This window comes from Castanea sativa, chromosome 2 (assembly GCF_040712315.1).
Source record: "Castanea sativa cultivar Marrone di Chiusa Pesio chromosome 2, ASM4071231v1".
In the NCBI taxonomy this organism is placed as follows: Eukaryota; Viridiplantae; Streptophyta; class Magnoliopsida; order Fagales; family Fagaceae; genus Castanea; species Castanea sativa.
Window position 1 is genome coordinate 43,676,572 of NC_134014.1, and position 16,657 is coordinate 43,693,228.

Here is a 16,657-nt window from a genome sequence, read left to right on the forward strand (position 1 = left end):
CTAACTTCTCTGTACAATTTTTTTTTTTTTTTTGGTGGTAGAAAGAAGGGATGTTTTATTTGAATAAGTAGTAGTTATAAAAGTTGGTCCATTAGTCATCGTTGGACAGTATATTAAGGAACTCTTTCTGGGAGTTTTTTTTTCCCCCCAAAAGATACTATATACAGGGATTATTTACAAAAGTAGGATGTTGTGCATATTCCAATAGGCTGCTTCTTTGCATTACTCCTCTTTTGGCCAGACCATCTGCAGTGTTGTTAACTTCATGGAAGACGTGATGTGGTAGGCCGGTTCACGCTCTGCTTAATAAGGCCCTAAAATCACAAATTAATGGAGCCATAGTTGGAGTCATGGACCCATTTAATGTTAGCCAACATATCACAATTTCATAACCATTTTGTTGGTCTATAAATTTGTAATCAAATTCCCAGGCAATTAATAAACCTTATCTAATTGCCCATAATTCTACAGCATTATTTGTGACAAGACCAATATGCATTGAAAAGCCATTAATCTAGTTCCCTTGGCTATCTCAAAGGACCCCCCCCTCCCCCTACAAATCCTAGATTACCTTGTACCAGGGCCAGCCCTTCCCCTAGGTGAGTTAGGCAATTGCCTAAGGCCCCTAAGTGGAAGGGAGGCCCCAAAATTTTAGAAAAGAAGGGGTAGGAGGGAAAAAAAAATTGGTTTAAGATGAATCTAACAAACTCCGGAACATCCTTTTGATCAAAAAACAAAATTTTTGCTATACACTTATACCCAGTTAAACATTGGTAGCACAACAAAATTTTTTGGTCTAAATAAAATCAATTGTCCCAAAAACAACATCATTATCCTCTAGACAAACCAAAATCCAACCAGATAAACTACAAATCCAGTCTAAAAAATTAATCACAAAACAATCAATAATCAAAACAAATAAAAAACCTTAAATCCCTAAAATTTTTACCGTCTCTTTCTCATTTTTTCTCTCAACTCTTGCTCTCTGCCTCTCTTATTCTTTCTCTCCATTGTTGCTAGGCCTGACTGCCTGGCTCAAGCTTCCTTTCCTCCTCCGACTACCTTTTTTTTTTCACTACTATCATTAGTGCTACGTTTTGATTCTAGCTGGGTAATGGGTTTTGACTTTTGAGCTTCACTGCTTCAGGTATAACTAATAGTCTAATAACTTATAAGGCTTAGGCTTGCTTTAAAATAACTTATAAGAGCATCCACAGCAGTGGAGCTAAATAGCTATATTGCTATTTTAGTTTCGCTCAAACCCCAAAAAGCCTCCTGCAGCAGTGGAGGCAAAGCTAAAAAATTTTAGCTTTGCGCTACAGTGCTCATGTATCAATACATGAGCACTGTAGCTGAGAGTTATAAAAAAAAAGAATTTTTTATTCGGGCCCCGATTAAAATAATTCAAAAAAAACGCCTCTCTCTCTCTCTCTCAGTCACTCTCATCTCTGTGTGCACTGAAGCTTTCAACTCTCTCAACTCTCATCTCTTCTCTTTCAACTCTCTCAACTCACTCAAGCTCACCGCCGCCGGCCCGTCACCGACCCACCAGCAGAGACCCACGCCGTTCGAAGCTCTCAACTCTCTCAAGCTCATCGTCGCCGAGACCCACCAGCTGAGACCCACCACCGATCAACCCTCTCAACCTCAGACCCACTCCGTCCCAAGCTCTCAAACCCACACCGTCACCGACCCTCCAAGCCGCCGATTAGCTCAGACCCATGCCGCCGATCCTTATGAGTTTGATTTGGGTTTTTGGTTGAGTTTGACCGCCGATCCTTCTGAGCTCACCGCCGATCCTTCTGGGTTTTGCTCCATTTTTTTTCCTTTCTTTTATCACCGTGCCTCTCTGTCTCTCATTCACTTTCAGAAAGAAAAGTTCAGAGGATTGAAGAAATGAAGCAAACAAAGAGGAAAAAAAAAATACGTGTATTTGGATGAAACCAACAAATAAGATAAATAAGAAAAATAAAATAAAGAATAATAAGAAATTAAAATTAAGTAATGTTTTATAATATTTTTGTAATAAATTTTAAGCAGTAGATTATTACTATTTAATATTGGTGAGAAAAAAATAATTTTTTTTATGGTGGCGGTTGCAGTGGTGGTGGCAGTTGCAATGGCGGTGGTGGTAGTGACAGTGGTGATGACAGTGGTTGTGATTGTTGTTTATTGTAGAGAATATATTATTCTATTACGTGGCGGCGGTGACGGTGGGTGGCGGTAGCGATTGCGGTGGCGGTGGAAGAGTCGGTGGCGGTGGCAGTAGTGGTAGCGATAGCAGTTGCGGTTGGTTGTGATTGTTATTTATTGTAATGAATATATTATTTTATTGTAGTAGATATATTATTTTATTGTGAGGTTTATATTATTTTATTGTGTTGAAAGTTAAAATAGATCCACTGCTGCAGCATGTTTTGTAAAATGTATAGGTAAAATAGATAAAGTAACTTTTTATGAAGTTAAAAAGCTAAATTTTTAGCTCCACTGCTGTGGATGCTCTAAGGCTTAGGCTTGATTCTGGTTGGGTAATGGGCCGTGTTGCTTTTTTATTTTATTTTATTTTATTGTTATAGGTGTAAATGTAATATGATATTAGGATTTGTTTTATGTTTTTTGTGGTGGGTGGGTCTTGGTAGGTTCTTGGTTGGGCTGGACTTGTTTTTGTTATGGTTGTGATAAATTTTATTCGGTGAAACTACACCAATACTTTTTTTATAAATCAAGTTCTATTTCTCATTTGTTCTACACTTGAAAGTTATTTTTTATTTTAGTCTTTATAAATGTATTGTTTGATTAAAAATGTCTACTAAAAAATATGCATCTGAATATGAAAAACTTAAAAAAAAAAGAAAAATTAATTGAATCTTAAAAATGATCAATGGATAAATTTGTTATTAGTAATAAAAAAAATATAGGATTAGATTCATTTCCAAATACATGCATTGCTTATAGGATTTTACTAACAATACCTGTTACAGTAGCTTCTGCAGAAAGAAGTTTTTCGAAATTAAAATTAAAATTAATAAAATCATATCTAAAATCGACAATGTTCCAAGAAAGATTAAGTGGATTATCTATATTATCGATTGAAAATGAAAAGTTAGAAGAATTTGAATACAAAAATTTAATTACTCAATTTGCATCTCAAAAGGCAAGAAAAATAGATTTTAAATGAAATATATTATAATATAAAAATATTCAATAAATATTAATTTAATTAATACATAAGTATAAAAAAAGACCCCATTTTAATTCTCGCCTTAAGCCCCAAAATGTCTAGGGCCACCCTGCCTTGTACACTACCATCAGTATTCAAAGCTATAAACAAATTTTGTGGGGGCTGTCATAAAATATGTGTCGTGATTTTAGTTTTTGTAAGAACAAAGGAGCGTGCTAAATAGAAATATTATGAGAATAGTTGTTTTGTCTTGTGAATACATTGATGGAGAGAAGCTGAAGGAGGACGAAAAATCCTATCATTAGGAACAAGCCAGAGGTGCCAAAGACCATAAGCAAATATAATGGAACGTGTAAAAAAAGAACCTACAAGGTTTGTATTGGTGAGATTTTCTTTTAACCAAATAACCGTAGGAGAGTGAAAAAAAGAGAAATTTCTCTTTATCCTGGTAAATTTATCCAGAATTCTTCAACCCAAGGACAATTTCTAATAACATGGGAGATCTTCTAAATGCTACTTGCCGTGATGATATAAAGAGTCCATGTTTCGAGAAAATTTAGTAATTGGTAAAGGCCCCTCACTTAAGCTCCTAATGTGCCATTAAGCAGCCATTTATCCTTCCAAACTTGGACATTATTACCATTACTTATAACCCATCTCATAAGTTGGATTAAATGTCGTTTTCCATGTTGAATAGCTTTCCAAATGTGGTAAATGTTTCTAGGAGATTCACAAGATAGGTAAGATGAATTGGGAAAATATATAGCTTTTAGAACTTTTGCCCAAAGTATATCAAGATTTTCCCAAAGTCGCCAAGCTTGATTCATCTGTTATTTACACTGGTCTTTATTATCACCCTCCTGAACCGTGTTGAACCTCCCAAGTTACTTATGCAAGTTACATCTTTATTATCTTCAAATTAATTTATTGTTTTTCATCGTTAAATCCAATTTTTTTCCTTTTGAACAGAATTTGCCACTACACTTGACGGGTTAAGACTTGAAGAGTTGGAAAACCTTTTCGCGCATGTTATGCAAAAGGTTAATAGAAGTTTATGTGGCAATATAATTTGAAGGTTAATAAAAGTAAAGTGAAATTTCTCTTTGTCCTGGTAAATTTGCTAAACTTTAAACACACATGAACATATTCACATTTACTTGCTCTTTACTTTTTTTTCCCCTAAACATCCTTAAATTACTATAATCTATAATCGATAATATATATATATATATATATATTTATATATATATATATATATATATATATATATATGTATAACATAAGTTATTTGACTTTTAGTTAATGTCAAATTATATTGCCACATAAACTTTTGTGTTCTCACAATTTTACTCATCAATATTCTTGTAGGGGTGATAGGTCTAGGAATACATATTTATGTATATATTGGGCCAGGGGCCCGATCCGAGGATATTAAGTAGTCCGAGGACGGATAAACATCTCTCTAAGAATCCATGTTGGTAAGTAAAGAGGTAAAACCTGAGCATGATCATCCAAGAAGGTTGTCCGAGGAGGAATGCTGTCTCGGCTGAGCAAAGCCAACATCAGGAGGTGTGGTTTGACATCAAGAGCAACGTTCCGGATGATTCCATTGATAAGGATAAGTATCAAGAAGGGACAGGATAGAGGAAGGCCATGAAATATGTAAAGGGAAAGCTGCTACCACCGTATTAAATGCTCTATAGCTAACTCTCTGACCGCATTAATGAGAAAGTGATACCTGAGCAGCAGCTTTCAGCCTTACAGCTACTCCCAAAGACTTTAGGAAGGTGCTGATGGGACATGGATGAATACCAGCAGTTTGATCTACACGTGGAGGGTAGAGACAGAGGGGAAAGATAGTATAAAATGGAGAAAGGACCCATAGGAGAAGGGGGGAAAAGGAGGGGAGAGAAACACTGTAGACTGAAGAACAATATTTATAATCTGTCATTAAGTGAGATATATAGAAGAACCAGCCTCCTTGGATTGAGTCCGAGGATGATTTACCTTATATAAAATTGTTTCATCTTCATTCTATTGTCATCTTGACCCACTACAATTGATGTACAAACTCATTAAAACCTAGACTTCAAATCCACTCTCTACAAATTCATTGTATTGGGCTCTTTGGGCTTATTCCCTTTCCTCTTTTGGACTTAAGTACAAATTGTGTCCCTACAATTCTAATATAATTTTTTTTTTAATTCAACTTAAAATTTATTTTATATTAAACCATCAATTAAATGATATAATCATATAATAGATTAGATGGTTGATAGTTCAGTATACAAAAACAATTCTAATAAATATCTATTAATAGTTATCATAATTATATGTTTAATAGTTTCATATAGAAACAAAATAATAATAAATACCATAATTATAAAATTTATTATTTAATATACAAATATAATCAAAATAAATGTCAATTAATTACTATAATAATTATCAAGTTTCATATTCATATATAAAAAATACTTTTGACTTTTAGTTATCCTCATAATATATTGCTATATAATCTTTTCTATCCCACAATTTTAACTATCATTATTTTAATATTTTATATATTTTTAATTAAAATTATTTTATATTTAGAGCTTAAATTAAATGAAAATTTTTTATAAAAAAAGAAGTAAATGATAGATTAAATAGTTCAATATACAAACACAATCATTATAAATATATTAACAATTATTATAATTATATATTTAATGATTCCATATAGAAGCACAATCATAATAAATAATTATTAATTAATACCATAATTACCAAATTTCATAGTTAATATTTCATATGAAAATACAATTAAACTTATATTTATTAATAACTATCATAATTATTAAGTTTTAAATTCATGTACAAAAGAAAAGAGAGAGAAAATAATTTTTTAAATAAAATAATATTTTATTGAACTTTCTCATAGATTATAAGTGCTGTTGACCAGTAAAACACTAAAACTGCTATAATAAAATGAAAAATGTGCAAAGTCTGCTATACCTTTCCTCGATCCCAAGTTTTAGTATTAAAGAAAAAAGAGGAAGAAAGTAAAATTTACTAATTTTTAAGCACACAAGGACAGGTGCACTTTTTTATTTATTATTTATTGAGGAACCAGACGCATACACTTAGCGAGTCTTTTGGCTAAAAATTGCAAAAAATGAAGTTTATTATTGTTATAGGTACTGTTCAAAGTTATTTGGCAAAATGAGGAGAGAGACTGAATTTCGGCAACTGTATTGCCGAAATTGTAAGAAAAAGTAGAATGTGTCAGGGGAGAGAGAAAATTGAATTTCGGTAATGACATTACCGAAATTCTTGTCCTGCCCTGCCTGCCCATGAAGTGCCCAAAATACTGAAATGGAAAACCAATTGTGGCAATGGCATTGCCGAAAATGGAAGGAAAAAAAAAAAAAAAAAGAATTGTGGCAACCAAGTTGCCGAAAATGGAGGGAAAAAAAAAAAAAAGATGCTACGTCCACAATATTTTTCACAATAAATTACAGGTGGTTAGTTGTTATTAGTTCAAATTTGAACCTAACACTAAGATAACTTTTTGCCCCAATAATAACAGTAAGTAATAACTTGCTATTTATGATTTGTTGTAAAAATATTGTGAAAATGTTGTGGATGTATCATTTCAAAAAAAATCGTGGAGCCGAAATAGAAGGAAAAGAAAAAAAAAAAAAGTGGCAATGTGGCAATGCCATTGCCGAAATAGAGGGAAAAATTTTCCCTCTATTTCGGCAATGGCATTGCCAAAGTGCCACTATTTTATTTTTTATTTATTTTCCTGCAATTTCCACACCACGATTTTTTTTAGAAATGATACATTCACAACATTTTCACAATATTTTTACAACAAATCATAAATGACAAGTTGTTACTTATTGTTATTATTGGAGCAAAAAAGTTATCTTAGTGTTAGGTTCAAATTTGAACCAATAACAACTAATCACCTGTAATTTGTTGTGAAAAATGTTGTGGATGTAGAATTTTTTTCCCCCCTCCATTTTCGGCAACTTGGTTGCCACAAATTTTTTTTTTTCCTCCTATTTTCGGCAATGCCATTGCCACAATTGGTTTTTCATTTCAGCATTTTGGACACTTCACGGGCAGGCTCGCAAGTAAGGGCAGGACAAGAATTTCGGTAATCTCATTACCGAAATTCAATTTTCCTCTCTCCCCTAACACATTCTACTTTTTCTTGCAATTTCGGCAATACCGTTGCCGAAATTCAATCTCTCTCCTCATTTTGCTAAATAGCTTTGAACAGTACCTATAACAATAATAAACTCCGTTTTTTACAATTTTTAGCCAAAAGACTCTACACTTAGCTCTTTTCCTAATTAAACCTCTTTAAACTACTATAATAAAACTTCTTAGTAGACTATTCCATGCATTTAGAATGTACCCAGAGGATGATATCATAAATATATAATATCTTCATATAATACTTTAAAGAGACTTTAATTTTTTTTATTTAATGATTTTAATAATCTATATTAAATTATAATGTTTGGTTTTAGGAGAAAAAAGAAAACCTTGTCTTTCGCAATGTACTTTCATCATGTAACTTGAAGTATTTTTTGTTTTTTTTATTTTATTATTCAATTTTAATATATTATTTTTTTTATACAATTTTAATTATATTATTAAAATATCTTTTAATTTACATATTATTTTTATTAATTCGTATATTGCAAGGGAATAATGCTTCTTAAACCAAGAACTTTGGAGGATAAGCCACAAATTTTATTTATAGCTTTTCAATCCTTGCAAAGTGCAACAGGACTTTTCTTTTCTTTGTTGAAATGCTAGAATGCGAATAAATGTAAAGTTTTCTTCTAAATACCTCTGAGATATGCAAGTACCTAATATGATCAAAATAATATATCAGAAGTGTTTTATACTTTAACATTTTATTTATATTAGTTAAGAAAAAATATAGTTGAATATTGCCTCAAATTCCTAATTAGTTAAGGTTTGAGTTTCCTTAATATAGACCAAAATGTTTTTCCTTGGTATAGAAGAGAATGAATTTACTTAGTGTAAAAGACAGAAATTCTACTTGACATAAAAGGAAAAGTGTTCTTTATTAAAGAAGTAACGAGTACTCTTATCTATCAAGAAATGTGTTTGGAGTCTTATAAATAAGTACTATTGTAAAGGGTTTGGTAACTTTATCCAAGGTTCCTCCCACATAGGGGGAGGAGAAAGACTCCTAGAAGAGTGATTTGGTAGATTTTTTGGAGTTGAAAGGTTACCCGTAGTTGTATTTTGAAAGTTTATTTGTTTTGTGAGTGCGAGAAGTTATTGGGTGTGTCAAAGTTTTGGGTTTATGAGTTATATTGGTGATATCTGTGAGTGTTGTTTTTGTGAGTTGTAATGCTAATTAATGTTGTAATAATTCATATGATTGATATTGGATATTTTGGTTAGCATTGTTCTTGGATGTAAGCATGAAGTTGGATAAACTATGTTAAATATTATTGTCTCTTGTAGATATTTTATTTTCTTATTCATATGAATGTACTTGTGCAAATCTCGAATCATTTTATTTTCTTATTCATATGAATGTACTTGTGCAAATCTCGAATCATAATAATTGATGCTAGAACTTTTTGCATGACAAAGATGTAACACAAAAATCGTCCCAAATGAAAATTTGGAAATTATGTTATTTTATTTCCAAATTGTGGAGTAATCAGAAACTGGATTCCAAATTGTAGCTCACTTGACAATAGTTTCTTCAAATCCAATATCATCCAATCCAACCCGTATATGAAATTTTAAGCCCAAGGAACCACAAATCGAGATGCATAGGTTTCACAAGACTACCCATTCACACTTGTTATTTCCCTTTTCTTTGTTAAAATAAAGTTCTGGGCCTGGAAAAATTATATATAACGTTTTGGGCCGAGCAGATAATGTAGGCTTTATCTTTTCCCCTTGAATAAACGAGATTTTATTAGAACGCAAAGGAAACAATAAACGCATTACAAAAACAATTTAGCTTCTAAATGTCAATTACTTATTATACTTTGAACTATAAATAAAAAATAAAAAATTACTGAATTTTTTTTTGAGGGGACTTATTTATAGATAAATATATTACAACATGAGAAGTTTAAGGGTGTGATTTGTTGGAGTGAAAATAGGTAAGATAAAAAAGGAGAGAGATGAGTGTTTAGTTGGGAAGGAGAAGGGATGAAAAAATGGTGGAACTCGACCGTTTTCTCTTCAGGCCTACCAAATTTCACCCCCCAATTTGGAGAAAAAAAAAAGAGGGAGAAGAGAGGAGGCTAATGATAAATTATCATTCTACCCCCCACTCCTTCTCCCTATTGTTTAATGTTAGTTTTCTTTTTCTTTTTTCTCTTTTTTTTTCCACTTAAGGAAAACGTTTGGTACGATTTTTATACCCAACTCTAATTTTTTTCCTAATAGAATATTTATATAAAAAATTATTTAATTGGGCCATGTGAATAAATTTCTATAAGCAATATTTTCTATCCTAATAAAAGAGTTTTTCATTTTTCCACCCCGAAACCAAATACTATGAAAGAAACTAAAATATTTCTATCCCTCCACTTTTCTATCCCCTCCTTATTTTTTATTTTCTTACTTTTTCATCCCTCCAACCAAACGGACACTAAATACAAGAAGCGCAACATAAAAGACAACAACTGGCTAACTCAAACTGCGATCACAAGGGAGGGATGATAGCCATATTACAACACTACTACTACCTTACAACACAATAACATATTATAGACCACAACACAAACATATTACAGAACATCATCTCCATTAGTGATAGGAATGGGCTATATAGAAGAATCTTATTGTGTCCCAAAAAAGACAATTAGCAAATATTTATTTCATAAAATTTAGGAGAAGGTATACCATATTACGGATATATATATCTTCTCACTCACAACATATGAGTCTCACTCATCAGTGAGAACCACTTGCCTGAAGAGAGAAAATATTTATACCGAAATAAAGTTACCAATATGCTTAACAATCTTTTTAGCACACAAAGTTAAGGTTAATGTACTAATAGAAGACCTTCTGAGGCCTAGTACAAGAAGCTGGCTCCCACACGATTGAGAATCAGTTTAACAAAAACAACCAAAACCCCAAATCCAAATTGCGTACTACTTATTGCAAATTTAATAGTAGCAAATATTATATTCCCAGAATAAGTATTTGACCATTCAGGGATCTTGAATACTTGATCCTTGCAACGAAGAATATTCCCATAATAAGAAGATCAATTTGCTAAGGAAAGTCTGCCTTTAATGATACACGGTGTACCTACTAGTTTCACCTACTGAGAGCATCTACAACTACTTGGGTTGTTGGATTTGGGCATCTCTCTACCTTTTTTGGCAATTCAATGTTTTATTGTCAAACTTTCATGAAAGACTCAAAGCCAAGCCAACCAGTTGACGATTTTGACTTGTTGCACTTGCTTGTGAATTTATTTTTTACTTTGCTTCCTATTGTAACATTGAAATCTTTTTTTTTTTTTTTAAGCTATTAACTAATAAAGGATTTTGTTAATTTTTAACATGTTTTCTTAAGGAGACCCCAATAAAATACCAACCAAAACAGTAATTCAATCTCATCCTTTATTTTCGGAAGAGGAGAGAAACTTTAATATTGAGCGGCTGAGCCTGACGCATTGAATTATTAAAGCAAATCTTGCAAAATCTCGAATTATATTGGAGAAGAAATTGACGAACTTTAATTCACTAAAATATAATTTTTATATACAGAGTCAGCCACCTTTGAGGGTGCCATTGCCAATCAAAACTGTTCAATAATTCTTTCTATGTACTCCAAGTATTTACAATAAAAATATCAGAATCAACAAGATTAAATCAGAACCGTCAGATGTAATGAAAATTGAAAATCTTTGAAATTAGTCTTTGTCCTCTGTTCTAGCTCTTCTCCTACTCTGCTAAAAATTGCCCAATTCCGGTCACCTCACTGTGACCCAGCTCTCTGAAAAAGGCCAATCAGGTTCCTCATCGGTCACCAACTGCCACAACCGATCTGCCGGAGAACATAATGGCGAATAAGCCGACGAACCAAGCCTGGAATTCAATTCCCATTCAAAGAAATTACCGGAATCCGGTGACAATTCCGGTGAATCCAAAGATGGTAACGAAACCCATTCTGGGAAATTGAAAGGACTTCTTGGTGATTCATCTAATAGAACAGTGTCATGATCATGATCATCATCAGAAATATCCGCCACAAAAGAATGTTTCAAAAGCATCTCAGCCGTCCATCTTTTTCTTGGATCCTTAACAAAACACTTGCCGAGAAAATCTTGACAGTCATCAGACAATTCTTTAGGGACTAGTGGTACTTCATCACCCTCCCCAATTCGAAGCAAAAGCTTCCAAATATTCACATTGGGTTCACAATTCCATGCCGGTTTAGCAGTCACCATCTCCAACACCGCACACCCAAAAGCCCAAATATCCGCCGGCGATTCGTACTCGTTGTGATTAACTGATTCCGGCGACATGTACAAAGGAGTTCCTCTAAGCTCTGCTCTTTTTACTTCGTTACTCTGTTTTTCCTCTGCTTTTTTTGCAAGTCCAAAGTCGGCGATTTTGATTTTCCCATTGTCGAACACGAGGATATTCTGAAGCTTCAAGTCACAGTGAACAAACCCTTTAGCGTGAACATCACGAAGCCCTTTGAGTATCGACTTGGCGTAGCGTTGAACATCGAACTCTGGCAACGGGCCGCCGCGGTTCTTGAGTTGATCAGATAAAGTGCCATTAGAAGCGTATTCCAACAACAAGTTGTAAAACTCCGCGCCGTTCTCGAAGCTGTGGTTGTCGCCGAGACACTGAATGATTTGTGGGCACTTTATGAATTGATCGAGCACTTGTTTCTCGTTCTCGAGCGTCGAGCAATTGAAAGACTCACAAGATTTCACAACCATTATAGGAGAATCTTGAGAGTAACCATCTTTTGGTAGAGCCAAATTGACTGTAGCGAAACTGCCATGGCCGACTGGGTCTCCTCGAACCCACTCCATCGTTGAAAATATCTATCTGGGTTTTGAATCTTGTGAGGGTTTGAGAGTTGTGAGAGCCTTTTTTGTTTTCTTGGTGGGAAATACAGAGGTTGCAACTGAACTATGTGTTCTTAACCTGGGTAATAGGTTTAAGGTAGTCCTTTTATATGTGGGATTAGGTTTTTATATTTGGTTAATTTAATGTAGAGCGGTTTAATATTAAAGAATAGAGAGAGAATTAAAGCACGTGATCCGCAAGGATATTTTGGCAATAGGACTTGATTTCTGATTTCCTAACGTGGTCGATATGATCCCCCGTTGAGATTTTTTTACTGAACCTCTCACGCGGATTGGATTGCGATAGTTTGGAAATTAGCGTGCAATGACTAAACTGCCTAGTCCACAAAGTACGGAATTAAACATTTGCAAATCAAACTAGTTATTGACTTGTGTGTTTTCATTCTTTTATGGCTCTTGGGATTAGTCCAATGGATCTCAAGGTCTTATTATTATTATTATTTGAAAATCAAGAGCATTCACTTCTCGATAAAAGAGAGAGAGAGAGAGAGCATTCAGATCAGTCTTTTGCCTATCAAAAAAAAAAAATCTAAGCCCTTTTTAGTATGACAACTCAAACACATGTTTTCAGTTTTTAAACAATATTACACGTATTTTTATACATTTTTTTCACCCACACGTATTTTCACACATATTTTCAAAAAAAAAATTATATGTTTTTAAGTGCTTGTACCAAACACCCCCTATATTTTTTCCAACTAATTTCCAAAACCTCTTCTTCTCAAAAAAAAAAAAAAAATTCCAAACCCTCTCACATCAGTCTATGTATAATTTCATAAAATTCATTCATAACTACAGTAACATGTAAGAACATTCATATCAATGTAGTTATTTTAATATTTCAGCAAATACATAACTAAATACTCAAAAAATTAGTCCTTCCCCAACAAAGGGTTATCCACGCGTTCCGTGAAACCAATCAATACGCGGATGCGCTAACTAGATTAGGGGTGAGATCAGAACCGTCTTTTGTTGTTTTTGTAAACTCACCGCTTGTAGTGGCTAGCCTTCTGACTTTTGACTTATCTGATATGTATTGTAACAGACTAATTTGGTCCTAGTTTTTTGATGTAAGTCTCCGGTTTACCAAAAAAAAAAATCACGCATCATTCTAGTCAAATTAGTCCAAAACACTTGGTGAGGAACAATGCCACGCATCTTGTGGTGAGAGTTTCCTCGCCAAGCCAAAAATTTATTTCTTAAATAATTTTTCTACTCCAACTTTGTCTCTTTCCCTCTCTCTTTCGTCAGGAAAATTATTAGGTACTTCCGGAGTACCATAAATACATACTCTCCCCTCTCACATAAATGGTGGATTCTACCATGAATTTAATTAGTGGGACCGACCATTCATGTGAGAGGAGGGAGTATGCATTTATGGTACTCCAGAAGTACACAATAATTTTTCTGTTCGTCAGTACCTTGACTTCTCTATTTGTGTCTGTGTGCACTAGTGAGAAGTGAAGAAGGCTTTATTGCTGCTTTGGCAAGATAGTTAGGAATGTTGCTAGATCTAGTGGCTCAATCTACTTCTCCGGCCAATGGGACCTTCGTTGGATCTAGAGCTCCATCAAGATCCGACTTCAATCAATTTATTTCACAATTATCTTTGGTGTTTCTCCCTTTTTTTTTTGGTTTCCAACATGTTGGTGGTTTGGCAGTGGTGGTGTGCTAGGTGCGATCTTGTGATGATTTGATCTTGGGTGTTGTTTATGATGGTGTAGTGGTGGTGGTGGTTGTGTTTGGATTTAACCTTGGGTTGTATATGGTGGTGGTGGTTGTTGTGGTGGCTGTGATGCAGTGGTGGCTGTATACGTGGAGAGGAGAGAAATGAGAGAACATATAGAAAAAAATAATTATTTAAATGAAGTAAAAAAAAATGAAGTAAAAAAAATGAAGTATTGAGTTTGATGTTTATGCATAAAAAACATGTATAGCTAAACAAAACAAGATGCAAAAATAATTGTTTTAATTATAATCGTGCATATAAATAAGATGGGAAATGCTAACGAATGCCCTTAGGGCATTGGTTAACAATCCATTTAAAGAAAGTTTTTATGAGAAAATGAAATAAAACAATTAATGTTTTGACAGATTTTTTCATTTCCCATAAAAGTGGTGTTAAAAATTTCCTAAAATGGATTGTTAACCAATGCCCTAAGGGCATTCATTAGCATGACCCAAATAAGATTACACACTAGTATATAGTTAAAGCCAAAACTTAGAGAAAGTTCAATTAAATTCTAGATTTGAGTTCAATTTTATGTCACGTGTCCCATCTAATTTTTAAAATTTTATGTCAAGTGAATTATTAGATGCAGAAATTGAATAGTATAAATCTAATTAGATTTTAAATTGGAGTTCAATTTTACATCATATGCCCTATCTAAATTTTTAATATTTGTGAAAAGTGAATTATTGAGTGCAAAAACCGAAGAGTCCAAATCCAATTAAATTATAAATTATATATATATATATATATATATATAAATATATAAGAAACTATTACATATTTTAGAAATACATATATGACTTAAAAAAATGTGTAAGTTGTAACTCTAGAACTAGGTATAATTTGAACTCATATATATGTGTAATTGTTATTGGTTTTAAATGCACTCGTTCATATTCATGGAGTTTATACACTAGTTAGCATGATGCACACCTCTTTAATGGCAATTTCAGGAAATCATCTCTTTATTTAATTTATCAAATCAACCTAGCATGATAAAGGGTTTAATGGTAGCTCTTTAATGGCCTTAACGCTGGTTTAGACTATCCTAATGACAGGTATTAAAAAATGTGAGGTTGGTGAAGGGCAATCTAGATTCTAGTAACGTGATTGTTGCACAGAGGAGCTAGGGGGGGGTGTCCAAATTGTTCAAACTTCAAACTCCATGCAATTCATAATTTCACACGGGAAAAATTGAAATGTGTGAATTGCTTGTCAATCATTATCCTAACTGTGTAATGAGTAGTAGTTTGGAAAACCAAGTGATAATTATTTCTTGCAATTATTATTTTGGCCACAATGCTTCCAATTATTGAGGTCAGTATGACACTGATAATTGACCAACCATAGATGCTCCTTGCTTACATTTCAGTATTTTTATTGCTTATTGATAGGGAAAATGAAAAGCATTGAAGAGTTAAATTACTAATTTAAGGGTTTGGGCAATTGGGCCATAATAGCCCCCGAATTTTTTGAAAGAAATATTAGTGTTTATATCTCCCTGAAGCACACATGAAGCATCTGTTTAATCACATGTAGAAAATGTGTGATGGATTGGTATGTCCATGTCCAATAAAGAATCTTTCCGTAATGTAATTGACAACACGAGGTTCATATATGAGTATATGCCCCAAATAAATAAAAGAACCACGAGGCTCATAGCCGACACTAGCAAAACGTGCATGTGTGCATACAAAATTGTCCCTCTCTCTCTCTCTCTCTCATTGTCAAGGAAGGTAGGTGCCTCTTATATGTTACTTCAAGAAATAGAAATGAGCTAACTTTCAATCAGTGATTAATTTCTCTTATTTGTTAACACAGGGTAGGGCCTCTTGTATGTTCAAATGCTATTTACTTCTGTCTGGTGACAAAATTTCAAGGTGTGTCTCATGTGTAATGAGCAATGATATCTCATTTGTTAATATGCTTGGATAACTGGTTTATTGGTCAGGGACGTAACGTAATCCAAATGTCTCAAGTCATTTAATTCAGTTCAATTCATCATACTATCAAATCATGAATTATGAGTTTCTAGAGAATAAAATAGTTTTGGCCAAATTTTGAAAAATGACCCACAGTTTTGAAAACCCTGCCTAGTGGATTTCATATAATGTGCACAAGATTCATTTGTACAATTTCAAATCATTTGAGTGAAGATGAAAATCCAAAAAGTTCTGGGATATAATCACACTGTGACCGGTTCACAAAAGATGGACATAAATTTTCATTGAGTAGAGGACCCAAAAAAGTTAACGAACATCTCTATCACAGCTTTTAAATCAAAAGTTGTTGTTGTTGTTGTTGTTGTTGTTGTTTTTTTTTTTCATATGACTTAAAAAAGATGTTTTTGGTGCAAATGTACAATACAATGACCGTGCGCCAAGGGAAAAAAGTACAATGACTATATTTTAAGAAAATGATATCTTATCTTTATCTTGATTCTCTCTAACCTTTTTTTTTTGGGTACAATATTCGTGCGATTCAATGTACAGTTTTCTTCGGTTTGTACAATGAACTGACCCCAATTTGCATGTTCTGTGTGATTCAATTTCAAACCACAACGAAAAAAGAGTAATTTGAAAGGTACCCTTTATTTGCTTGGATGAATATGGAAACATTG

General features: G+C 33.3%; 1 protein-coding gene across 1 annotated transcript; it reads right to left on the bottom strand.

Moving 5' to 3' along the window:
• Window positions 1-10,911: 10,911 nt before the first annotated feature.
• On the bottom strand, window positions 10,912-12,375 carry LOC142625748 (mitogen-activated protein kinase kinase kinase 20). Its single transcript, XM_075799458.1, has one exon. The coding sequence runs from the start codon at window positions 12,246-12,248 to the stop codon at window positions 11,172-11,174; it is 1,077 nt and encodes a 358-aa protein (XP_075655573.1). The 5' UTR covers window positions 12,249-12,375; the 3' UTR covers window positions 10,912-11,171.
• Between the last annotated feature and the right edge of the window lie 4,282 nt (window positions 12,376-16,657).